We start from the raw sequence: 25,622 nt of genomic DNA, 5'->3' as shown, positions 1-25,622 counted from the left end.
GAAGAGCAAACCACTCTGCCTTTCAAAACTTCTGGGACAGTACTGTTTCAAAGCAGAAAAAATTAAAGGGGATGATAGATTATGTAAAGAAGTTGTTCACTGATTTCTTTTAATATGTGTGCGGAAATATGCAAATGATGAGGGTCTCTTGAGTGGGAAAAATAAATTTATTAGCGAGCTATGGCTTGAAAGACATCTCCTTTAAGACCTTATAACTCTTTGAGCTAATGTTCTCTGATTTTATATTCACTGAACAACCTTCTGATTTTAATGGGATTCTACTAAGAATTAAAACACAAAAGTAAAAGCACTCACCAGCTGCCCTAAGAGATGCAGTCCTCTTGGTAGTTCCACCTTTTACTGTCAATTTTAATAAATTGCCCTTTTACTTCCCTTGTCTCCCAAAAGCCTGTATTCAGAAGAACTAGGTCACCACCCATCTCATCACCCATCAGCAAACTAGTAAACTTAAGCTTTAAGGCAAAGATAATGAATCAGTCCATGGACTGAGCTGGAACTACCAGAAGAACAGCGACCCTATGGCTGAGTCATTATTACATTAGAGGTAGCTAGACAACTCCGTTGCCTACATGTTCTTGGCCACATCCCTTCCATTAGGGAAAGAATGAGAAATTATAACCAAGTAACCAGGGTGCAGCCTTACTTACCTAGACCCCAGTGCATAACAAGGTTTTGAGATGGTGAGACCAGCCAAGTTGGGGAGAGAAGTTCCGAAGCAAATGGCACAATCTTCAGGCCCCTGGGCCCTGATGCTGACAGGAACACTCCCAGGGACTGGCCTGTCTTCCTCTGACACCTCTAATATAAGGAGGAGACAAGAAAGAACTATGAGCAGCTGGAGCCCCCACTCTCCCACAGAACAAGCTATGAAGAGTCTGACCGGGGTGTTTAGTTCGAAGCTTTCTCCCTCCTTACCCCACCCTCTACATCGCCCTGTCCCACCCTCTACATCGCCCTATCCCACCGGCTAAAAGAAAAATGGCCCGGCCGGGCGTGGCTCAGCGGTTGAGCGTCGACCTAGGATCCAGGCCATTGGGGTTCAATTCCCGGTCAGGGCACATGCCCGGGTTGCGGGCTCGATCAATGACTCTCTCATCATTGATGTTTCTATCTCTCTCTCTCCCTCTCCCTTCCTCTCTCTAAAATCAATAAAGATATATTTTTAGAAAAAGAAAAAAAAGAAAAAATGGCAGAGGCTTGGGCCTTTCAGGGGCCTTTCTGTTCCCATTTGTTCTCTCCGCGGTACCGCATGGTTCTCTGAACCACAACTCCCCAGGGCCTGCTGGCGCCCCCTCAGGACCGCCTCTCCCGCTGCATTTCGCGGCTCGCCACGCGGCTAGGGAGAAAGCTACTTCTTGCCCCCTCAGCGACCTGGCTGAGGCACAGGCTGCTGTGGGGCACCAGCTGTTCAAAGGTGAGGCAGGAGCGGGCCCAGGCCTCACAGGAAAGCCCGAGGGCAAACCCCTCAGCATCGCCCCTGGGCCGGGTGGGGGAATTACCTCCGCCTCCGGGCAAGGAGGGGTGGGGATGAAGTGAGCCGCGCGCTGGGGAGACCAAGAGGGACAGTCTTGCCAGGTAAACTGGCTCAGGTCCCTTGAGAAAAACATACGGCGTGCTTAGTAGGCGCACTCCTCAGGCAGGAATTACAGTTTAAAAAGAGTACAAAGAGGATTCTGTCAGCTGGTTCAGAGAATATGAGTGAGGGGTCTGAAGAGAGACGGAGAAAAGGGGCAAATATCTGAGAGGGTTGGGCTGGTGGCACCAGCCGGGCCCGGGTGAGTAGGAGACAAAGTGTGAAGGGGTCACAGAGTTACAGGAACGAGGGGAAGGTGGGCAGGAGGCCAGCGGTAAATGGGGGACGAGCCCGAGGACGGAGAGGGAGGCGGGGAAGCGGAGGGCACGGCTCAGACTGAAGGCGGCTGGAGGTGTGTGCGGAGGGTCGCGGACCGCCCCCCGCGGAGAGCGGCGCTGACAGGAACGCGCCCCCTGGCGTCCCCGCCGCGCCCGAGCGCAGCCTCGCGCGAGCCCTGGAGCCCCGCCCCCGTCTCGCGCGCAGTCCGGGCTCCGGGCTCCCTTTGTCGCGCGGCCCAATAGTTCCGGCTGCGGCGCGCGGGCGGAAAGTTTATGCGGATGGACTGTTGCCGGCGTTGGGCGCCGGGTGAGTGGGGGAGGCCCGGGCCCTGGGGTTGCTTTTCGTGGCTTGTTGGACGCGTGGGAGCAGGGGTCCAGGGTGGGGGACAACGCGGGGCCAGCGCCCGGCTTTCCCGGCTGCCGCTCCGCGCGGTCTCTGCGGCGCCAGTTCCGGGGCCCTGCTCCCGGCCTCCCCCTTTCTGCGGCTCGGGGGTCACCGACTCCGCCTTAAACACCTCGGTTTCGGCCCCCGGCCCGGGCCTCTGCGCCCCTCCTGCTGTAAGAGACTTCCAGATCGCTCTCACGCACACTCTCTGGCGCTTTGAGAGCTCAAGTGCTGAGAATCAGTTCTTTATAAATGAGCTAATCGTCACCTTAAGGGAAGAATTATAAATGTGTACTGATGGAGGCTTGGCATTGAGGCCACACAGGTGGCTAGGGTCTCTTCTCAGGAGGAGACTGTTCTTGAGAACGGTTGTCTTACGCGTTGTATGTAAACAGACTTGCGAGAAAGGGGTGGGGGTGGGGCGTGAGACTTGCAGGTGAGCGTCAACCCAGGTGAGAAATGCATCAGGCTCTCACAAAGTTGCTGGACCGTGGTGGGCAGGGATTTCCTTTTATCAGGCCTCGACTGCTTGAGCGAACCATCCCTCAGAAACACTCAGTTATTCTTTCACTTCTATACTTCCAGCCTGAGTTACCAAATTGGTTTCCCATGACTTTGTTAAGGAGGTGCGTTTGCTGGTGGACACAAATGCGTCAGTCAGGAGAAAGCCATCTCTACAGGTGTGTGCAGAGAAGGCAGAACTGCCTGCTGTGGTCACCCATTCCAGTGTTACAGCAGATTTCATTGTCCCATCCTAAGAGGCAAGGGTAGTACTTCTTTGATCCCCAACTTTCAATAACATAAAGGCCTCTGTGCGTGAATGGGGCTACCATGGGAGCTGCATAAACTGTAAATGGGCAGAGGCATAGGTAGGAGTCACTAGTGTCTCTGAATGGGAAGAGAAACGTGTTTGTGGTGCCCACGGTTAAAATTCATCAGATGTTTTGCCAAAGAATTAATGATATATTAATGGTAATTAGGGGTAGTTCATTAGTCATCAAACATTTGTCAAGTACTTAACTATGTGCCACTTACTGTGATAGGCTCTGAGGAGACACTGGGGAGCAAAAACTGACATGGTCTCTTCCCTTACTGGGCATATTATCTAATGTAGTTGAACCAATATTGTGCAGGACCTCACTTGAACAACACAGCTTGAGATTCAGAAAGAAGAAAATAAAAAGACTGAGTAGATGAAATAGTACCACACCTCAGCTGATGCATTTAACACTAGAAACCCATAGGCTTTCAGAAATGGTATCTTTGACTTTGGACACAGTTTTGACAAGCTTAATTATCTGGCTCTCCAGCCCATAGTAGCCAAGAAGCAGCAAATTGGAGGATGATTACAGAGGATTACTGAGAAAAAGTGGAATTGCAAGCTATGGTCTAAAAATTAATTATAAAGAGGAGGCACCAAAACAGAGTACAACAGCCTGGATTTTTTTAATACAAGGCATTGTTTCCATATATGTTCTATACTTCACTTATCCTATGGGACTTTAACAGTAATTGTGTAAAGAAGGGTTAAGTGGAAAACACAAGGTTAGCAAATTAAACTGTATTCTTTGCTATAGAACTCAGCATCTGTAATAAGGCCCGAACTCATGTTTCTTGAAGGATCTCTCCAGAACAGTGTTCTGCAGCACACACTTTGGGGAATGCTGGTATAAGTAAAACATCAGGGAAGCAGTGTGCTGGGCAGTATTGGTGTTTAGAGTGGTGATGTCAAGTCAGCATGAATTATGTTTAGCACACAGTGTTTAAGAGGCAGAGAAGAGGAATACACATTTTAATTTTTTCTGTCTGGAAAGGTAATTTATATCTCTAATTTAATCTTTGTTGATATTGGATACACGAGGCATTATTGTATTTGAAATGTATCTCAGACCATTCATTATGTGCTAAAAAGGCTTTTCCTAACTGACTCAATCGCTGGCACTCATTTATAACATTGTTTCCATGAACCAATATGTTCTGAGTTCCCTGCATTCTATTTACACATGGACTTTTAGAATATCACACATTTGCAGTTGGAAATTGTACCAAAACAAGAAGTCTGGCCACTGTTAAATGTTTTGAAGTAAGTTCCAAAAAAGAAATTAGTGAATGTTAAATTTCTAACTTGTTTATGTCCATTCAGTCTTCCCTAATTGTATATATACAATATGATTTTTATGAAGCTATAATCAGTGTATACTTACAATCCTGTGACCTGCTTTTCTAAGTTACTAATACTTTATATAAATGTTTCTGATATCTACATGTGTCATTTGTTTATATGATATTTTATTGTGTCAACAGACTATAGTTTGCTTAATAATAGAATAGCAGCAAGCTGTGTTCCCAAGAGCAGGTCTGTGTATCTGTGAACTCTTTATTTCTGAGCACAAAAATGTTTTCTTCATGCTAATTCTCAATCCATAATTTTAAAGAACCCTGTGTTTTTTTCATTTCTGCTACATTTTGACTTTTATACACAATTTCGTGAGATAATGCCAGTTGTCATACACATTTAACTTTGTTCTTTTTCTTCACAAAGCCCTGTTGCCTGGTTACATTCAATGAGTACTACCAAGGCTAGCAGTCATGGTTAATGATTTACAGCTTTGTCTAATTTGGATTATGATTTTACTAGCCCTTTCACTTTTATATTTTGCACTCATTGTAATTAAAAGGGGGGCTGGCTGGTGTGGCTCAGTTGGTTGAGCGTCTACCCATGCATGGAAAGGTCGGTGGTTCAATTCCCTGTTCAGGGCACATACCTAGGTTGTGGGTTTGATCCTCAGTTAGACCATGTGCGGGAGGCAACCAATCAATGTTTATCTCTCATATCGCTGTTTCTGTGTGTCTTTCTCTTTCCCTCTCCTTTCCTCTCTCTCTAAAAACAATAAAAAAACATTTTTTTATAAAAAGGGGGACACCAAACAACATAATAATTAAACAAACCCTTGCACAAATACTGTTGTATCGATTAAGTTAGTAATCATACCCAAAAAGACTGGTTGATTGTCCAAAAGCACCACCATGTGACAACTAGAAATGTTCTTTAGTGAATTAAGTGTTGGAGAGGATGTAGGAGTGTTTGTTATATTCAGGTGCATAAAATTTGGAACTGTGAAAGTCAAGGACTACCTAAATTTAATGTTTTTTTAAAAATAGAAACACTTAAGGTTATCCTTGATTTATGGCCAGTTAGTGGGTGACTGCTTGCTTGCTTCCCTCCCACTGAATTCTCTGCAGATTTGCCCATACCTCAACTTACATGGGGTTTGCCTGCACTCATTTCTGGGAAGTTTGGTAAAAATTATGGTGAAAACTACATACTTTTTACTCTCCACAACAGGTAATCCTAACCATATTTATTTTCTACAGCACTTTTCTGTTTATAGCTGTCTGTCTGCATTCTGATTGGGAACACTGGGATCATTTTCATCATGCCAACAGTGGTGGTAATGGACGTGTCCCTTTCCATGACCCGACCTGTGTCTATCGAGGGGTCTGAAGAATATCAGCGCAAGCACCTTGCAGCCCATGGTTTGACAATGCTGTTTGAGCACATGGCCACGAATTACAAGCTTGAGTTTACAGCCCTGGTGGTGTTTTCATCACTCTGGGAGCTGATGGTTCCCTTCACAAGAGATTACAACACCCTACAGGTACAAAAAGGAATGAATTATTGAATTGGGAGCAAAAAGTGTTACCATATTGTACTGAATATTTAGGACTTGGAATTATTTAATGATGAATCTGTGGGTATAATACCTGAGTATACCTATAAAACAAGGATTCACAACCAGTAGGTTTTATGCCTTTGGTAGAGCTGAGTCAGAGTTGTGAGTTGTTGCCTTATTTTCTTCTCTTGGTTTTCTGGATTCTCTCAGGATGTAGTGCCCCTTTCCCTAAAGTTCAGGATCTTTAGTTTCAACACTTTACTTCTTTTCCTATAAAACTCGAGGAAATGAAAAATAGCCCTTCCTCATAAAACTCTTATTCTGGAGTAATTCAGAATTCTGTTTCCTCTCCAACAAATAGCCTTTGATTTACAGATGCCAAGAAATAATAACTTTTAAGCCTCAGCTGATAGGTGTTATCTTCCTAAGGTGTTGACTATGATATGCTCAAGAACTTAGTTCCTGACAACATCTCTAAACCGTTAATATTTCCCACAGTGCCTAGCATGATGTCTTACCCATAGTGAGCAGCCAGTGTTTGTGAAATTAAGTTGAATAGATTAATAATTGCTAGGCAGTTTAGAAATCTAGGGTCAATGTAGTTTGATTATTAAAGTATAAGTAATAAAATTTTGTTAAATTGTTTCTTCTGTCTCACTTTGTTTAAATGACTCTAAAACTTTTTAAAAATTGCAGTGGGTTTCTTATAAGTGAGTAAACTAAAGATTTTGGATGTTCAATAGTTCTGAAAGTCACAGAATTGTTGTGGAAGTGGTGCAGAGTAATTAAGACCAGGAGTCCTGCAGTCAGAATGACTGGGTTCACATCTAGACTCTGCCACCTCTAGGCACGAAACCTGGGAAAGTTACCCAGTTATTCTGCACCTTAGCGTCCTCTTTTTAAAAATAGGTTAATAATATGTAGGGTGTTGTGATGATTAAATGCATGTAAAGTGCCTAGAATGGTGTTTAGGATATAGTTAGTTTTCAGTAAATTTTGGCATTTTTGTATTTAAAAGTGCTTTTATTTTAATTATTTCCTTCAAGGTCCACTTATAAAGATATGAACTTGGTGGGCTGTTCACTCTCACCCAAGAGGACAGAATGAAGGGAAGCTCTTTTAATTATCTTTTATAGCTGAGGAAGCCTGTTTTACTGTTTTTAAGAACCTATGCTTTGGGACTCTCAGAAACAATGTCCCCTGTGTAACATTTGTGCTTTTAACAGTCTATGTTGTTTTCTGATAACAAATTAAAATGGTCATTTGTATCTTTTATTCGATTAGGAAGCACTAAGTAACATGGACGATTATGATAAAACCTGCTTGGAGTCTGCTCTCGTTGGTGTTTGCAGTATTGTTCAGCAGGAATGGGGCGGTGCAATTCCTTGCCAGGTAATTATCAATTATTTTTCATTGCCCAAGTTAAAAATGTTAACCACTGAGGAGCTTCAGTTTTCAAGCTCTAAGCATGCATTGTAATTTCTACAAACTGTGTTTGTTATACACTATTGGTATCTCTTTAAAAGAAGGCACTAAATCACGAGTAGGCTCAGAAGCAGCACAGTTGTGCCTCAAGGAGAGTGTCCTCCTAGTAAGTTGACTTTTTGCAAACTAGTGTTATTTGTATAAAATACGAAGGGCTTGCTGTGGGATTGGAACACTCCATAGAAGAGGTGATTTTAGGTTTTTGAGTGATAGAATTGTAAACATCAGTACAATCAGTCTATCTTCATTACATTTATTCAGCCAACTTTTAGCTATCTCAACTACCTAAGTTATCTAAAGAGTGAGGAGTCTGAATGTCATAAATCAGTTGCCCTGTAGAGTCTACATGAGCATCAAATCAGAGCAGAGTAGTAGCTGAAAAAGAGAATTGGAAGTATGCCATACACAGGTGCTGTAAGAAGTGGTAGCATATTTTAAGAAGAAAAAAATTGCTAAAAAGAAAATCATAATACTGTAGTCTACAACAGGAGTCAGCAGACTTTCTGTTTGGGGCTTTGCTGGTGTTCATGGCAACTCCTCAACTTCTCTGTCATAGCATGAAAGCCGCCATAGATAATAAGTAAGTGAATGGGCATGGTTGTGTTCCAGTAAAACTTTATTTACAAAAACAGGCCATGGGCCATAGTGTATGATTTTTATTACAGGGTCAAACAGGATTCCTCGGTAGTGTCAGTGGCATCACTGGTGTTACTACCTGGGGTAAGGGTAGGGTAGGGTAGGGGTTGGCACAAATGAAGGGTGAGGGAATGTGGGAAGTGAGGGAACTCGTCTTCATCTTGATTGCAGAAGTGGTTATGTCACTAAAAGCAGTTTTCAGAACTGTATACTAAATAGGGTGAATTTTATTGCATGTAAATTATATCTAAATAAACCCAACTTTTTAAAAATTGTTTTTTCTTGCTGTAAAACCACGCTGTTTTATAGAGTATGAACTCCAGGGTTAATAGAGACCCTGAGCTACTACTGAAAGGTTAAATCAAATCACTTTAGTGGACACTTGCTAAAAAAAAAAAAACAGTAAATGCCTTATAATTAATTCATTTTCAGAAATAAAAATATTTGGCACCTTCATAAACATTATTTATTTAGTAAATCCGTGCATACAGAATATCTAATCTCCTAACAATATACTAAATAAATGAAGTTTTGTTGTCATTAGCAAGTAGCACAGTTTCATTTGCTAATTCTTCATTAGTTTTATTTTTTAATTAAATTTATTGGGGTGACATTGGTTAATAAAATTACATAGGTTTTGAGTGTACAGTTCTATGAGACCTCATCTGTGTGTTGCACTGTGTACCCACCACCCAGTCAAATCTTCTTCCGTCACCATAGTCTTCAGTAGTTTTAGAGAAAACACTCAAAGAATTTGTGCATCAGAGAGACTTCTGTCTTTGCATAAAGGAAGAATCTGAATTTGGGAGGTATTGTACCCTGAGGGCAAGGGGCTGGTCCTGAATCCACTTAGACTTGCTTGATGAGTTTTGAGGTGAACAGTCCAAAACACTGGGCTAGAGGTGGAAGTTATTAGTGATTATTTTTATAATCAATTACTGTCAAACAGATTTGTTTTAATGTGTAATTTTTTTTTAAATATGATCTTTTATTGATTTTGAGAGAGAAAAGAAGGGAGAAGAGGGATAGAGAGATAGAAGCATTGATCGGCTGCCTCCTGCACGCCCCCTACTGGGGATCAAGCCTGCAACACCGGCATGTGCCCTGACCGGGAATGGAACCGGCAACCTTTCAGTGCCCAGGACAGCACTCAGCCAACTGAGCCACACCAGCCAGGGCTTTTATCTTTGAAAACAAAGCGTTGAGGTTCAGACTTCTGTGCTGATACTCTCTAGGGACACATAAAAACACTGCCATTTTTGACATCGGTGCCTTAGGCGCCACCTCTTTACCTGAGAGAGAGGATTCTAGTTTTAGGACAGTTAACTAAGAATTAGTTTTGGATGTTTTTGGCCTTTTTTAAAGTGTTCATAGAAAGGTGCTTTTTTGTAGGTTTAATTAATTAGAATACAGTAAAATGCAGAGATCTCAAGTATACAGTTTACTGAGTATTGACAAATGCATATACCTACGTAACCACTGCTCCAGTTAAGACATAGAACATTTCCATTGCCCCACAAAGTTCCTTATGCCCTTTTCTAGTCAGTATCCCCCATGCCCACAACCCCAATTTGGTTTATTTTAGCTTTGATTTACCTATTCTAGAACTTCATATAAATAGAATCATACAATGCATCTGTCGTCCTCCACTTGACAGAATGTTTTTGAGATTTATTCACATTGTTGCTTGTATCTTTGCAAAGGTGGATTTTTCAGTATAGATGCAATTAGGGAAAAATGAAATTGCTAAATGAGGCTGCTTAAATGAGTTTGTTTTTTTCATACAAACCTTCCCTCACTTTTTTCAAACAGGTGGTTCTGGTGACAGATGGCTGTCTTGGCATTGGTAGAGGGTCGCTGCGGCATTCTCTAGCTACTCACAGTCAGAGAAGTGAGAGCAACAGGTTCCCACTTCCTTTTCCTTTCCCATCTAAGTTATACATCATGTGCATGGCAAATTTGGAGGAGGTAATGCTTTTTACTAATTCTAGTTTGATTAGATACACTTTAGGACTCAGTTTCTTTTTTAGTATGTACGTTCCATTAGTATTATTTGCAGATACTTTGACATTGAACTCCTTTGGTTTCAGCTGAGGCTGGTCACCAATTACCTTTGAAAAGACTGTAGAACTTAATTGCTCTTTGAATGTTCAAAGTGTTACCTCATCTTGTGAAACATAGATAAGAGTTGGTATCCAACCTACTGCCCACAAAGACTCTTCAGATGCTGAAATGTTCTTTTTGGTGTTGGATATTTCCCTCATTTAGGAATTCTTAAGTCCATTCTGCCAGAAATGTTGACAAAAGTGTGCTTTGATTTTTTTGGTAAAGTAACATTACCCTGATGCATGTTTTATTAAACTCTACTTCCTGGTTTTCTCATTTGCTCAGGGAAGTTATTTAACCCATCTTCATCTCAGTTTTTTATCTGTAAAATATAGGTAATAGGGGTACTTACCAAAAGTTGTTAGAAACATTTTGGAGGAAAGATACTTTGTCAGTACCAACTGAGGCCACCTTGGAAAATCTTTGCAAAACTACATCTGAATGAAGTAGCTATCCTGGTATCATTTTATATGACATTTCTTCTCTGGTAACTTTGAATCAAAATTATTATTTTCCTTCTCATATTGTTAAATTGTTACTGGACCAGGTCTGGGCCAGGGCCATTCTGCCTACGGCCTCCCAGTAGTATGTGAGTTCTTGACTTTCGACAGGAAATATTTCACAGTATGAGTCCAGGTGATTTTGAGAGTATGTTTATTAAAGCTGGGGACAGGGAAACAAAAGGAAGGCTTAAGGTAGGAAAAGCAACAGGAGAGGAAAAGTCAGAGGAAAGGGGGCCTTGGAGACAGGTTCATGGGGTTAGCCTGGGTCCAGCTGCCACTGTCCACTGCTCTCCTGGTTGCAAGTCTCGGGGGTCCCTTAGAGTTTAGGAGAAAAACAGGAAAGACACAAGCTGTGGGTGTGCTCTTATGAAGTCATCCTGTGACTCCTTTGTCTTGAGGCTTTTTCTCTCTCTTTGGCCTGCAAGAATCCTAGGAGAGGTCTCAGGGGAGGGTCTCCACAAAATATTCATTAGCTTTTCAGGTATGTCCTTCAATATGTGATTCATCAAAATGTGGGTAAAGAGGGCTCAGGGCTTATTTTCTGGTTGGTTTCATTTTTAAAGAATGTCATCAAGAAGATTATTGAAGAGGGACCAGGACTGAGGCCATTCTGTCCTAGGATGGTCTGGAATATATAAACCCTTTGCTCCTTAATGTCCTTGGTTAGGGAAGATAAAACCTTATGATTCATTAGCTGACTATAAATTGTTCAAATTATTTGGCCTTGCTTAATTATATTGTCTCAGTTTCCCTTATTTCGCTTGTCAAGGAATCTCCTTAGCTTCTTACTATCCTGCCTCAACATCATCTCCCTTATATTTATTGCCTGTGCTATTGTGATGGATGTGGCCTTGGTGTGCTGATAATAATCTGGCATTTTGTGCCACTTTAAACAAATCTGTTTTGCTTTGTAGCTTCAGAGCACTGACTCCTTGGATTGCCTTGAACGTCTCATAGATTTAAACAATGGTGAAGGGCAGATTTTTACTATTGATGGCCCCCTGTGCTTAAAAAATGTGCAGTCTATGTTTGGGTGAGTATGTATTTAGAGCTTTTTTTGCCTTCTTACAGTCCATTATAATTTGATATCCAACAATAATGTCTATTTTACTATTTCTAATTGTGTCATTTCATTTACCCCAAGTTTCACATTTTTCAGATAAAATGCTTAGTAGTAGTGATTTTTGAAAGCTCATTCCCTTTTAAATTATGCATGACTAAGTCTGTAATGCCTGTAGATACTGACTTCCTTATACTGACTCAGCAATTTCAAAGATTAACTTGCCTTTGGGCTTTTCAGAATTAAAATTACCTCACCAAAAATGTCAGATTTTGTTCTGTTTCAAAATGGTCACATCCTTTTGGAGTCAACTCAAAGGGAAAACAACTTAGTATCTTGAAAAAAATTGTATGTATCATATTACTCTTCCTATAACTGTTAATCATCATATTCTAGAAAGCTGATAGATCTGGCATATACGCCTTTCCATGCTGTTCTCAAATGTGGCCACCTGACTGCTGATGTGCAAGTCTTCCCCCGGCCAGAGCCTTTTGTTGTAGATGAGGAAATCGATCCTATCCCTAAAGTCATTAACACAGGTAACTCATTTTAAAACTTTCTTCTTAGTTCTTCTGTTATCCTGACTTTTTTCTACCCTCTGACTTTTACTCCTCTCTATCCAGGAGAGTTGAAAAGAAATGTAAGTTCTAATACCAGGGTGCCATCGTCGTCAGTTATACACTGGGTGGGAGGATGCTTTGCCTAAGGGGTAGCGGATTACTAGTCCTGTGTGGTGATGGTGAGGTCACGAATTACTCTCCAATCCTAAATAATTATAACCACAGATTACTAGAGTTGGAAATCATGGCCAGATTCACTAGCACTGAAATCCTTGAGGTAATTCTTAAATGATACTAAGATGGATTAGCGTAATAATTGAGGTCAGACACGAAGGACTTGGCTGAGTGACTCTTCCTGCATGACCCTGGACAAGTCACTTCCTATAGTTCTTATTGGCTAGGTGAGTGGTATCTCCAGGTGAGTGATGGTCTCTAAAGTCTCAGGTCTGCCTGGCTAGTGTGGCTCAGCCGTTGAACATTGACCTGTGATCTAGGAGATTGTGGTTCGATTCCCAGTCAGGGCACATGCCCAGGTTGCAGGCTTGATCCCCAGCAGGGGGCTTGCAAGAGGCAGCCGATCAATGACTCTTTCATCATTGATGTTTCCATCTCTATCTCCCTCTCCCTCCCTCTCTCTGAAATCAGTAAAAATATATTAAAATTAAAATAAAGTCTCAGCTCTGATATACCATACCTCTCTAGCTCTGCTGCTTATGTTATGACTGAAAGAAAGCGTGCCACTGCTTTTACCTGGTTCGTGTTGCCAGTGCTATTCTTAGCTAAGACGGGCAAAGTGAAGAGTCCAAAGTAACAGGAATAGTGGAGAGGAGAGTTCTCTCCGGTTGGAGGGTGGACTCCTTGAGTTGTGGGTACACATTAAACCGTCACTGTGTCAGTCACCATTGCACCCTCAGTGCCTAGCATAGTGTCTGATGCCTCGTAGATGTTGACTAGGTAATGGTTCAATCAACAGATGATTAAAATTAAGTGCAGAGTAACTGTTCATTTCATTCTTGGGTGTACAGTTTTAAGGAGTTTATAGTGAAGGGCTAGGCACAGGCTTTTTATTTTTGTGCCTTTAGCTCCTGGCTGTCAGGAAGTAGGGCAACCATCTCTCATTGTGACTGGACAGCAGTGTACTGAGCTATGTCAAATTTTTTTTGCCTTTAAACCAGTTATATTCCCTCCCATCCTTTTTTGATGATTAACTTTGAATAGGTCTTTTCTTTTCTATATAAATAAACTTTTAGTCCATGATCTTTGTTACAGCTTTTATTTAAACCATTCTCAAATGAAAAATATATAGCTGCTTATGCTCATTCATTTGTTATTCAGCTAAAGAAGGCAATGAAGGCAAATCTCCAGAGAAGCTGACTTCTTGGTATCTTAGAAGTACAGTGTACTTACATGAGCCTGATTTTTTTTAATTGTTTTAAAAATATGAGTGTGTAGCCCGGCCAAGCGTTGCTCAGCGGTTGAACATCGACCTGGGATCCAGGCGATCAGGGTTCGATTCCCAGTCAGGGCACATGCCCGGGTTGCGGGCTCTATCAATGACTCTCTCATCATTGAGGTTTCTATCTCTCTCTCTCCCTCTCCTTTCCTATCTCTGAAATCAATAAAGATTTTTTTTTTTTAATTATAAAAATATGAGTGTGTATATATGCCTAGGAGACTGAAAGGCAATTCAGTAAAATATTAATAGAGGTTTCCTTTGATAATAAATAATGAGTGATTTTATTTTTCACCTCTACAATTTTGAGTGCTTTGGATCAGAAAAACAAACTTTTAAAAAGTAGTTTGGGTTACATCTTATATTTTTTACTTATTTTAGGTTTCCAACAAATACTTTGGGTCTTTAATAGGCTTCTATAAAACAAAGAAATCATTGTCATATTTAGACTGCTAGCTTGGTTTTGTAGAGAATGTGTTTTTCAGAATAGATTTACCCTCCAAGGATGGTTACTTGGAGTTGTTGTGGAAGTGTTTAACTATGACATCCCCTCGTGGCTGGAACATCCCTTATGATATAGAGGGATTTTACCTTTAAGCTTTTGCCTTGGCTGGGGACCTAGATTCATAAAAATAAAGTTTAGCTGATTTGTCATATAACTTAAATTCATTAAATAAAGACAATTATTGTGATTTTCTGAGATACTTAAATGAAAATTTATTAATTATCCAGAAAGACTTCTAATAATCTTCCTGGTCTTCATATTTGAATTCCCTATCTAAATTAAACATTGTGTTTATGAAATCTAGTACATATAAAATAGTGTACTTTCCTATAGAACTAATTAATTCTATATTGGTTTCTTCTTTTCAGATTTAGAAATAGTGGGGTTTATTGATATAGCCGATATTTCCAGTCCCCCAGTTCTCTCCAGACATCTGGTCTTACCTATAGCACTTAACAAAGGTAAGTTCTCTTCATGTTCAGTGATACATATGAAGTATCTTATTATCTAAAGTTATTCTTAAATTTAGGTAGTAGGGTAGCCCATTTTGCATAATTTGGGGGAAAGGAGTAGTTACTAGATTGGACTGGATTTCTTTAAAATGGAATGTTGCCTAATATACAAGAAAACTAATTCTGCTGTTTTACACTGTGCAAAGCAAATTGACATGTATTTATTGTGTGCGTATTGCTGTTAATTTACAGTGGAAGTCCTCTTTAGAAATGAGAATGCTTTGTCCCTAATCTGCCTTTCCTGGTAGGAGCATGGCGAGGAAGTCAAAGTGATTCTCAGAGGTTGCCTGATAAATGTGGAGTCAAATACAGCTTCATAAGGGAAGAACCTACATCTGTTCTTTACCAGTGCCTAGCACACAGCAGATACTCAGTAAATACTGTTGAATAAATGGAAGAATCTAGCCCCTCGTGAGGCTTCATTACTGCAGAATAAAGCTCTCCAGGAACTATAGTGTCCCCCAAATTCAGCATCTCTGTGGAGAATGTTGGTGTCTAGCACTTTAAGCTTCTCTTTTCTCTGTTCTAGGCTGACCACCCACTTTATATTCACCAGCTTTCTCCAAGAAGTGTATATAGTCAATCAGGTTTCTACTTACTGAGTTATGATCACAGTCCCTTTAGGTCAGTTGTGGAATTGGGTATTTCATAACTCTCAATCACACATCCACAGACAGCATCTTTATATTGGCCCACAGATGGCTTATTGTGATTATTGTTTATAATTTACCTTATTGTTCTTGATATTAATATTGATAACCAGATTTTTCTTATTTCTAAGACCTGTCTTGAGTTGGCAGGGAAGGGAAGGGATTATGCATACCCGTATAAATTGCCAAGAAAGAAAGTGAGCAAAGTGAAGAGTTTGTGCAGGGGAACAGTAGAAAGAAAAGTGTGGGAAGGCAAAATGGAGCCATGTTTTAAGGGCTATTGAATGTCAAGCTAAACTGGGCAAATTCTTCCTGTTGAATTAGAAAGTCTTTGAGTGAGATTGAGCAGGCAGATAGTTCCAGAGGGAAGTTAATTGTAGGAAGATTCATTTGTCGGCAGAGTGTATGAGAGAACCTGGAGTTGGAGAGTTGGATCAAGAAGTTTATGGAGTAACACTGCTCCCTTTTGGGGGCACACATCCATGTGCTGCCTGAAGGCTGTCAGTTGAGAATATTCTTGACATCTCTGAATCTGGGGTTCTGTTTAGATGGTACCTGAAACCCCCAGAGAGACCTAGCTGAGTGTCCTAGTAGAAACTGTAGAAAGCTGATTATTTTGTGTAGCAGCGTCACTAAAATATAATTCACATACCATACACTTCACCCATTTAAAGTATACAATTCAATAAATTTTAGTATATTTACAGACCTGTGCAGCCATCACCACAGTCCATGTTAGAACAGGAATTTTAAAACCCCTAGCCCTTCATCTCCCTCTGTCCCAGGTAACCACAAATGTCCTTTCTGTCTCTACAGAGTTACCTCTTCAGCAGGTTTCATATAAATGGAATTCATATAACATGTGAAAACTGATTTTTATATGAACATAGGAAAACCAGAATATGAGTTTTTCTTATTTGTATTTATTCCTTTTATAACTCCATGTACTTTCCTTCCAAATCTAGAAACAGCCAACAGAATAACTGGAGTTTGGAATTTTTGTAGCAAATCTTGGTCTGACCTGTTTCCTCTTCTTCCCACAGAAGGCGATGAGGTGGGCACTGGCATAGCTGATGATAATGAAGATGAAAATTCAGCCAATCAGATTGCAGGCAAAATACCCAACTTTTGTGTCCTGCTCCATGGCAGCCTAAAAGTGGAAGGAATGGTAGCAATAGTTCAGCTAGGGTAAGAAACTTTGTTTTCCTTTAGTTGAGTAAAGGAGAATCAATTTACAAAGTGAAATATTTCCCAGTCTTTTCTGAAAGAAATAGAAAGGTCTTGTCACCTTTTTCCTCTCCCTAATATACCATTTCCACCTACCATCACCTTCTAAACTGCTTTTTAAAGTATCCCCTAGACTAAGTATAGAATTAGCCTTTTAATTATATTGCTTTTAGATTATATCCTAAGTTTTCTTCTATCTAGGAACCTAGATTCAGTTATAGCAATGCTGCTAACTTGCTATTAGGATCTTATGTAGTATTCACAGACTCCTTAGCTATAAAACGAGGAGGTAGAAATAAATGAAAAGAGAAGCTGATAAAATTAATTGAAGTTTTTACCATATACCAAGCACTCCTCTAGGCACCGTATATAAACTCATTTAATCCCTCACAAACACTGTACAGGCGGTATTGATATTATCCCCATTCTACAGATGAGAAACTGAGACTTAGAGAGGTCAAGGAACTTGCTAAAGGTCTCACAGCTAGTAAATGGAAGAGCCAGGATTCGTATGCATTCTCACTCCAGAGCCCATGCTTGTAACCACTCTGCTGTGTTCCTCCCCTATGAAGAAAGCCCTTCTAGCTTCCACATTCACTACGGTCTGGAAATTTGCAAAGCTACCTGCTTCCCTTTTTAAAATACCTGTTGTTAGAAAAGAAGAGGTGACTGATCATTTTCTGGCCATTACCTGGGGTAGACTAATAGAGGAGACAAGAGGTCAGGAGTACTCAGGGAAGCGTGGCTCCATGTCTGCTTGAGTTGAAGTTAGTTAGTCCAGAACGAAGAATGCATTCTTAGGTATTGGTTTGCTTATTCTTTGGTACCCAAGCTACTTGCACTGGCTCTGAATATGAGAATCACCTGGGGCCCTTTGAGAAGTGGGAGCAGAGCTGGGTGATGGCTTTGTGTCCTTTGTTACAAGGTCTTCTCTGTGTGGGTGCTGCTGTGAATGGGGGGAAGGGGGCAGCTGAAAAGACCTATAGATCACAGCCCTGACTCCTCATCACCCCTGCAGCTACCTCCTGCCCTTGTGATTCTTTTTTCCTCTTTTAAGACTGCTTTTGAGTTCTGTATCTACGTAATTGAAAAATAATACCTGTCCCAGAAGAATGGTGATATTAGAGGGCAGCAATATGCATTTTCAGGTTTAGGGTTTGGCTTTAGTAAAAGTAATGCACCTGATTTGAAAGCTGAAGCCCATGTCGCTCAAGAGGAAAACACAGATTAGACTTATTTAATTGATGGTCACAGGCTTGATATTCTCCTGATCTTCCATCTTCTCTCCATCTAGTCCTGAATGGCATGGAATGCTCTACTCCCAAGCTGACAGCAAGAAGAAATCAAACCTCATGATGTCCCTCTTTGAGCCTGGCCCAGAACCTCTCCCATGGCTAGGGAAAATGGCACAGTTGGGTCCTATTTCAGGTATAACCCAGATCAGATTTTATTGGTCTTGACTTTGTTTTCTCTCTGCTGTTCTGAATGGCTCTGGCTGTGTGGTCAGAGAGCTGGGTGGTCTCCCCTCTAGGTGTGCTGTGGTCTCGATGCCAGGTGTGCAAATAGAGAGCCCCAAGAGAGTTCGATGTTTGAACTTTTTAACTTCATAGCTCGGGAAACCAACATTTAGGTTGCTTTAAGTACATATAAATCTTCTAACTGCTTAGAGTAAAAAAACTACTCTCCATAAACTTATTTTTCCTTAATGTAAAATTTCTTTAGTTTAATTTTAAACCCAGGTAATTCCCAGTCATTCCTAGAAAATTTAACCCCCTTCCTTCTTGAAACTTTCCCCTTGGCTTTCCTAACATTGCATTCTCCTGGTACTTAACCTTTTTCTTTGGCAACTGTTCTTTTTCTTGTCATCTTCTTGCCTCATGATGTTCTTTGCCTTCTTCTCTCGCGTTAATATTCTCTACTGGTTACTTCATCAGCCATTAGCTTCAGACTCCCCCAAGTCTATAGCTCGAGTCCTGCTTGATCTTTCCCTGGAGTCCGCATATTGTATTTTCACTTCCCATTGGACCTCTCCACCTGGATATTCTGCTACAGTCCCAAGCTCAGTATGTTTGTGATAGAAACCATTGTCTCACCCCGTCCCTCTTCACCTGCTCCTTCTGATGGAGACCTTTGTCCTCCTAGATCCTCAGGTTCCAACTGTAGAGTCATCCTTGACTCATTTGGGCCTGTTTCACTTTCAAGAACATCTGCCAAGCAACCTATTTTGTGCCAGGTCTAGGGATAAAAGAGTTAGCAGAAGTTGCTCAAAGTCTAGTGGAAAATTGACCAGTAAACACAGACTGACACAAGGTCAGAGTTGGCCTGCAGGAGGGGATGGTCACCTCTGCCTAAAGGACTCAGGAAAATCTCCAAAGAGGAGAGTTACCCTAGCCAACATTTGGAAAAAAAAAAAAAAGAATTTGGTGAGTGAATGAAGGAAGAAAGGGCATCCTGGACAAATGGAACACCTATAGGAAAGAAAGGAGCACTGGATCACAAACTGGGGGGGGTGGGGGGGGGCGGCAGATAGTAGCTTAGAGGTTGGCAGTGGCTAGAGCAGGGCAGACCTTATCTGCAATGTGAAGAGTTGAAACTTTATTCTGCAGAGATTGGGAAGCCACTGAAGGGAAGTAATATATCAGGTCCTTCTGGCTGTAAGGAGAATAGTGGAGATACCAGTCAGGAGACTTGATATTCTAGATGCCCCCTGGTGTTGTACAATATTACTGAAATCCAAGTGATTGGTGGTAAATTAGAAAGGTAACTGGAGTGTGGATTTGAAAAGGTAAGGGTATCCTGCAGTTAGAAGTCAACTGTGATAGTACTGGAGATGTGAAGGTGAGAGCCAGAACAAGGGACAGTGACTGGGGACAGAGAGAATGGGATCATGCAAAACATATTTACAAAGTAGAAAGAAGGAAAGAGAAGAATTGAGAATGATCCCAGGTTTCCGACCTGGGCTGCAGGATGAAAGGTGGTGCTATTAGTTAAAACAGAGAACAGAGGAGGAAGAGAAGGTTTGGGAAGAACACCTTTTGTGCCGATTGAGCTTATGGCTATGAGATTTAGGTGGAGGTACCTAGAGACAATTCCTGTAAGTCTAGAGTTCAGAAGAAAGGGCAGAGTTGGAAACATAGTTTTCATTATAAACACATCACTGTTCATTAAAATGGTGACAATGAGGGAGATTACTTAGGGTGATGGTCCACAAATTTGAGTTTCCGTGTACAAAAATAAACCTGGAGAACTTGAATAAAAATTATGTTTCCTGGGCCCCACCTACAGAGATTCTGATGCAGTAGGTCTGGATTCAAGCCCAGGAACTTGCAGTTTTAATATTACCCCCATGGTTACAATCTAGGTCATTCATACCACACTTTAAGAAGCCCTAGCCTCAGGAAAATATATAGATTAAGGAAAAAAAGGGAGCCAAGGACCAAACTCCTAGAAAGGGCCAGCTACTGAGGACAGTGGAGAGGGCGCTACTAAAGGAGAGTAAGAGGAAATAGGCCGATGAAAGAGGAAAAGTAGCAGTGATGTTGCAGAAGCCAGGAGAAGAGAGACTCAAGAAGAAGTACAGTGTCTCATACACATGTGCATGCATGTCACTGAGGATGCCTTTTGCCATTGAAGCCTAGAGAAGATTTGGACTGAATAGTCGCCCTAGAAGCTGGGCCAAGGTTCAGCAAACTTTTTCAGAAAAAGGACAAGATAGTAAATATTTTAGGCTTTGTAGACAATATGGCCTCTGTCATAGCTACTAAACTCTGCCATGGTAGCATCATGTGTAAATAAATGATAGTGACTGTATTCCAGAAATTTTATTTTTGGACACCAAAATTTGAATTTTATATAATTCTCATGAATATTACACAAAATAATATTCTTTTGATCCCACTTATTTAAAAATACAAAAACCATTCTTAACTCAAAAACAGGCAACAGGCCATAGTTGCCAACTCTTGAGCCAGGATCCAGGGGCTGGGGTTTTAAAGCTCACACAGGGACAGGAAACATGACTTTGGTTTCAAACAAGACAAAGAACTGATCTCTATGAGTAAAGCTGAGAATGTGGAAGGCCCACCCTCTCAGTGAGAGGATGGCAAGAAAAATTCTACCCATTTTTTTCTATTGACTTTTCTATATATAAAGAAATTTAAGTTTCCTATGAGAAATTGAAGCCCAAGCCCTGCACCATGCAGATTGATACTACCCATTCTGAAGTGGGGACTTCTAAAACCAAACAATACAAAACCAAACCCTTGGTGCATCCTCCAGAAACTCATACAGTGGCTCTGTGGGACACCTCTACAACCCAGGGCAAATGGACTTCTATAGAAAAAACATCCCCGCTGACAGTGAGTTTCCAAATCATGTGAGGACTTTTATCTCCTTTGCAGGAAGGCCAACAGAATGATTAGCACCTTGAGAACTTAATCTGAAAGAAACTGTGGAATGAGTGTTTTAAAGATTGAAGAGTTTTAGGAAGGACTAGAAGCCAAGAGGAAAGAAGGAGACTATAAATAAGAGTCATTTGATATTGACAGGAGATTATTGGTGGCTTCATAAAAGTAGCTTCAGTAGATGGTTAGCCAGTACATAGGTTGAGAAATGAATTAGATATAAGGAAATGAAAATAACAAGGTTGGCTACCAAGAGGAGAGAAATAGGACAGTAATTGGAGGAGAACACAGGGCAGAGGAAGAATGTGTGTGTGTATGTGTGTTAGGATGGAAAGATGCCTCACCCCTAGATTCCTCTAGTCTCCAGCATTCTTACATTCATTCTCCCTTTTCATTCTCACTGCTCTTGCCTTGTTCTGACTTTCTTTACCTTTCACTTAGATCAGAGGTCAGCTAACTGTGGCCTGCAGGTCAAACTAGCCCACTGCCTGTTTTGTAGGTAAAGTTTTATTACACAGGGACACTCATTCCTTTCATATAGTCTATGGCTGCTCTCCCGCTCCAGTGGCAGAGTAGAGTAGTCATAACGGAGACCATATTACCCACAAAGCCTAAAATATTTACAGTCTGGCCCTTACAGAAAAAGTTTGCCCACCCCTGACCTAGACTGTTGTGGTAGTTTTCACCACAGATGCCTGTCCTTAATCTAAGATAGTAGCACTCACATTTCTTTCTGATCTGGCTTCCCACCTAGCAGTGCTTGGCCTGTTACAGGCATTCTTCATTCAAATTGAATTGCTGTTTACTCTGCCTTATAGTCATGCTGTTCTTTTCCTCCCTCTGGGCCTGTTCTTTTTTTCAATGAAGATAATAAGAGCTAACTTTTTTTTTTTTAATTTAAAAAGTTTATTAAAGGTATTGCCTTGTGAGTTTTACGTGAAGCTTTCCCTTTGTTTGGTTTCTGGTTAACTTCAGTTAGAATAGCAGTGACCACTAGGTATAATACTGGTTCCATATACTAGTCCAAATATCATGCATACAAATATGTGTTATTTTGCAATTACTTATTTTTAAAGAGTATGGATCTGCTAACTTATTAAGGATACTGCTGTCTAGTTCCTTCTTGAAAAAAATATGAGAATTCTTGGTAAAACAATTTTAATTATTTTTTTCATGTCTGTTTTTATGTAGATATCCTTTGCAGCTTATCTGCAAAGAAGAGAACTTTTACAAAGCCATGGAAAGATATAGTAGCTTGGGAATTAGTATTTCTCTCTCTAGTGTCATTTTATCTCTATATGAGAAATATGAGGAATTAGATTTCTCATTTGCTTTAGCAACTGCTTTTTTAAAAAAGTTTCTGTGTCTTTTTTACCTCAGAACAGTCTGTTTAAAAGGTCTGCTATTTACTTCCTTATTTATATTTTATCCTCACCTGAGGATATTTTTTCCATTGCTTTTCAGAGAGAGTGGAAGGGAGAGAGAGAGAGAGAGAGAGAGAAACATCGATTGCTTGCTTCCCACTAATGCCCTGACCAGGGTGGAGAATCAAGCCTGCAACCGAGGTAGATGCCGGTGACCGGAATCGAACCCAGACCTTTCAGTCTGTGGGCCAATGCTCTAACACTAAGCCAAACTGGCCAGGGTTGCGCTTTCTTTTCTTTTTTTTTTCTTTTTTAAATATATCTTTATTGATCAGAGAAAGGAAAGGAGAGGGAGAGAGAGATGGAAACATCAATGATGAGAGAGCCATTGATCGGCTGCCTCCTGCACACCCCCGACTGGGGATAGAGCCCTCAACCTGGGCCTGTGCCCTGACCAGGAATCGAACCCCAATCGCCTGGATCCTAGGTCAGCGCTCAACCGCTGAGCCACGGCTGAGCTTTCATTTAAAATGTCATTTTAAAAATGTTTAAGGATGACTACTTAGGTCTCAGCACTACCATTTTCACCCACCTACCATCCAAGAAGCACATTTTTCCCTTTATCCTTACAGTGTGGTTTTAGTGTTCTTTTTGGTTAAATCAGTATTCTGTCTTTGTTAGATAATGTAAACAAAGCCATGTGGTATACCAGTCACGTTTCTTTTGTTTTGCAACTCTCCCCTGCCCCAATTATTACTTCTTTAATTAGATATTTTTCTTTTTTCTAATAGGCAAGATAAATATGTTCTAACTTCGGTTAAAAAGCAAGCTGTATTGGAAGGGCACTTAGGTTCCTCTGAGACTTCAGGAAAGAGCTAGGCAGCCAGGCTGTGGGGGAGTCAGCACAGATGAGTGCAGCCTTCACCCTGGGCTTGCTCCCAGCCGCCCTCTACTTTCCTTTTTTTTTTTACTATTTTTTTACTATTTTTATTGATTTCAGAGAGAGGAAGGGATGGGGGGGGGAGAGAGAGAGAGAGAGAGAGAAACAATGATGGGAGAGTCATTGATCATCTGCCTCCTGCACGCCCCGTACCGGGATGGAGCCCGCGACCCGGGCACGTGCCCTGACCAGGAATCAAACCTCAATCTCCTGGGTCACTGGTTGATGCTCAGCTGCTGAGCCACGCCGGCCGGGCCCTCTACTTTCTTTTCTTTATTTTTCCTTTGCTGTTTTCTGTTTACCTATCACTAATTCCTGCCTAAGTAAAATACATTCTTCAGGGATTTTGTCAGTTTCCTTTTTTTTCTTAGAGTCATCTTTCTTCCTCTTGTTTTATAAAATGAACTGGTTTTTCTCTTAGCCTGTTGCATAGTTGTCATTCTGAGTCTTCCCCTCACCTCTCTCCTGTGGCCCTCCTGTTTCATGAATATTCCTGAGAAAAGGATAGATGGGAAGTAAATGTTTGAAATCCTGCATAATTTGGAAATGTCTGTATTTCTTCCCTTACACTCGATTGGTAGTTTAGTTGGATATTGAGTTCTAGGTTGGGAATCATTTTCCTTTAGATTTTTGAAGCATTGCTCTGTTGTTTTTTCTGGAAGCTTGCTACTGAGAGTCTGGTGACGTGCTGACCGCCTGGACTTTGAGTTGATCTTTATTTCCCCTGCGCTCCTTGGGCTCTTCTTTGTGTCCCTGCTTTACTGGATTTTCAGAATGACATGCCTGGTTGCTGATCTCTTTGTTCATTGTACTGGGCACTCAGTGTACTTCAGTCCTGGGAACGAATTATGTCCTTGATTTTTTCCTCTCTATGGTCTCTCTTTTTCCTTTCTCAAACATATACTTGTGATTTGTGTTTGTGTGTGTGTCAGTCGTCTTATCTGGTCCTACCCATTTTTCTGTTTTTTTCTTTTCTACCTTCTGTAAGGCATCTTCAACTTTCTCTTGGAATGTTTATTTTTAAATTTCTGTTATCATATTTCTTATTTCTAAGAATCTCCTGTTCTTTTTTCATAAATGCATTATTTTCTGTCTGCTAAGCCATTTACCACATATAGGTTCCAAACAATTAGAGACTGTACAAGATGGGCTGTGATTAGATGTTGAAATGTTGGTCCTCATAGCGAGTGCTGTAGAATAGAAGGGTCTTGGAACCACTTCATGTTGAAGGTAGACTAGGACCTGGACCTGGAATGTAAGTAAGTTTGGGTAGGTGAGGAGCGGCAGTGTTGAGTGGTTGAATCCGTGTTGGCATTGGAACCAGGCCCAGCTGAGTCACTAAGAAAACCTGTGAAGGTGCAACCTCTCTGAGCCTCAGTGTCCTCATCTTTAACGGGACTAATAATATCTACCCTGAGGGTTGCTGTAAAGAGAGAAGTTGTATATGTTTAGTGTATGGGGTGTAGTGGAATTTAATGAACATTTTTTATTCTATAAGTTTCTTAAGGACAGAGAAATATCTTCTCTAGCAACACTTCCTAGCAGAGTGCTTGCTACATAGTGGGTTCTTAGTATCGATAATGAGTGAGTGAGGGAATAAATGAATGAGCAAAGGAGAGCATTCCAGGCAGGGGAAATAACAGAAATAGTGGTCGGGAAGTTAAAAATAAGCATGTTGCATGGGAAAGGACTGTTGGGATCTTGGCCTGACTGAAGAGGTTTATGTAGAGATAAGTCTTCATGAAAATATGTCTGAAAGTTGGGTCAGTACTTTTTGGAGGGGTCGGGAGGAAAGATGTCAGGAGGTAGTATGGGCCAGTGTAAAGCATTTAAATTATTGACCAAATCAGGGTTAGAAAGCTTCTGGCTCAGTCAGAGAAACTGAGCTAATTCCAGTTTCAACATGAACATTTGGGCAAGGGATTTAAGCTCCCTGACTAGTTGGGAGAAAGATTCCTGCTCTATCTACCCCAGAAGGTAGTAACAATAATGATAAAATAAGCCAATAGAGAGAAGTATGCCCTGTAAGTTTGTGGCAGTTTCATTAGCTCAGGAAGCAGGTAGAAAAACAGGAACACTTATTTATCCATATGGCTATAAAACCAATATAGCTTTAATCTTTTGGAAGCAATAAACTAATAAGCCATAATAAATAGTGGGGTATGTTTCACCAGAAAGTACTTCTTCCCTTGCCTCTTTTCTTAATTTGGCTATATATAATTTTCCTTTTTAACTTTCCCAATGCCTATACCTGTGTTGTCTAATCCAGTAGCCAATGCCACATGAG

At 41.0% G+C, this 25,622-nt stretch overlaps 1 protein-coding gene across 4 annotated transcripts in view; it reads left to right on the top strand.

Moving 5' to 3' along the window:
* Positions 1 to 2,078: 2,078 nt before the first annotated feature.
* Positions 2,079 to 25,622, top strand: part of INTS14 (integrator complex subunit 14) — a 29,636-nt gene continuing 6,092 nt past the window's right edge. The window contains exons 1-10 of one of the 4 annotated variants that reach the window (XM_081119463.1): positions 2,131 to 2,179; positions 2,843 to 2,937; positions 5,633 to 5,916; positions 7,216 to 7,323; positions 9,865 to 10,020; positions 11,576 to 11,694; positions 12,118 to 12,260; positions 14,608 to 14,700; positions 16,445 to 16,589; positions 17,923 to 18,056. In XM_081119463.1, coding sequence (XP_080975589.1) covers positions 5,695 to 5,916; positions 7,216 to 7,323; positions 9,865 to 10,020; positions 11,576 to 11,694; positions 12,118 to 12,260; positions 14,608 to 14,700; positions 16,445 to 16,589; positions 17,923 to 18,056 — 1,120 coding nt within the window. In that variant the 5' untranslated portion in view covers positions 2,131 to 2,179; positions 2,843 to 2,937; positions 5,633 to 5,694. Of the gene's footprint in view, positions 2,180 to 2,842; positions 2,938 to 5,632; positions 5,917 to 7,215; positions 7,324 to 9,864; positions 10,021 to 11,575; positions 11,695 to 12,117; positions 12,261 to 14,607; positions 14,701 to 16,444; positions 16,590 to 17,922; positions 18,057 to 25,622 lie in introns of those variants that run through there. The other 3 variants (XM_081119464.1, XM_081119462.1, XM_081119461.1) reach the window with 3 other exon arrangements.

This window comes from Miniopterus schreibersii, assembly GCF_964146895.1.
Source record: "Miniopterus schreibersii genome assembly, chromosome: 1".
Taxonomy (NCBI): Eukaryota; Metazoa; Chordata; class Mammalia; order Chiroptera; family Miniopteridae; genus Miniopterus; species Miniopterus schreibersii.
Note: the sequence above shows the minus strand (reverse complement) of the source record. Positions and strands in the feature narration are given on the sequence as shown.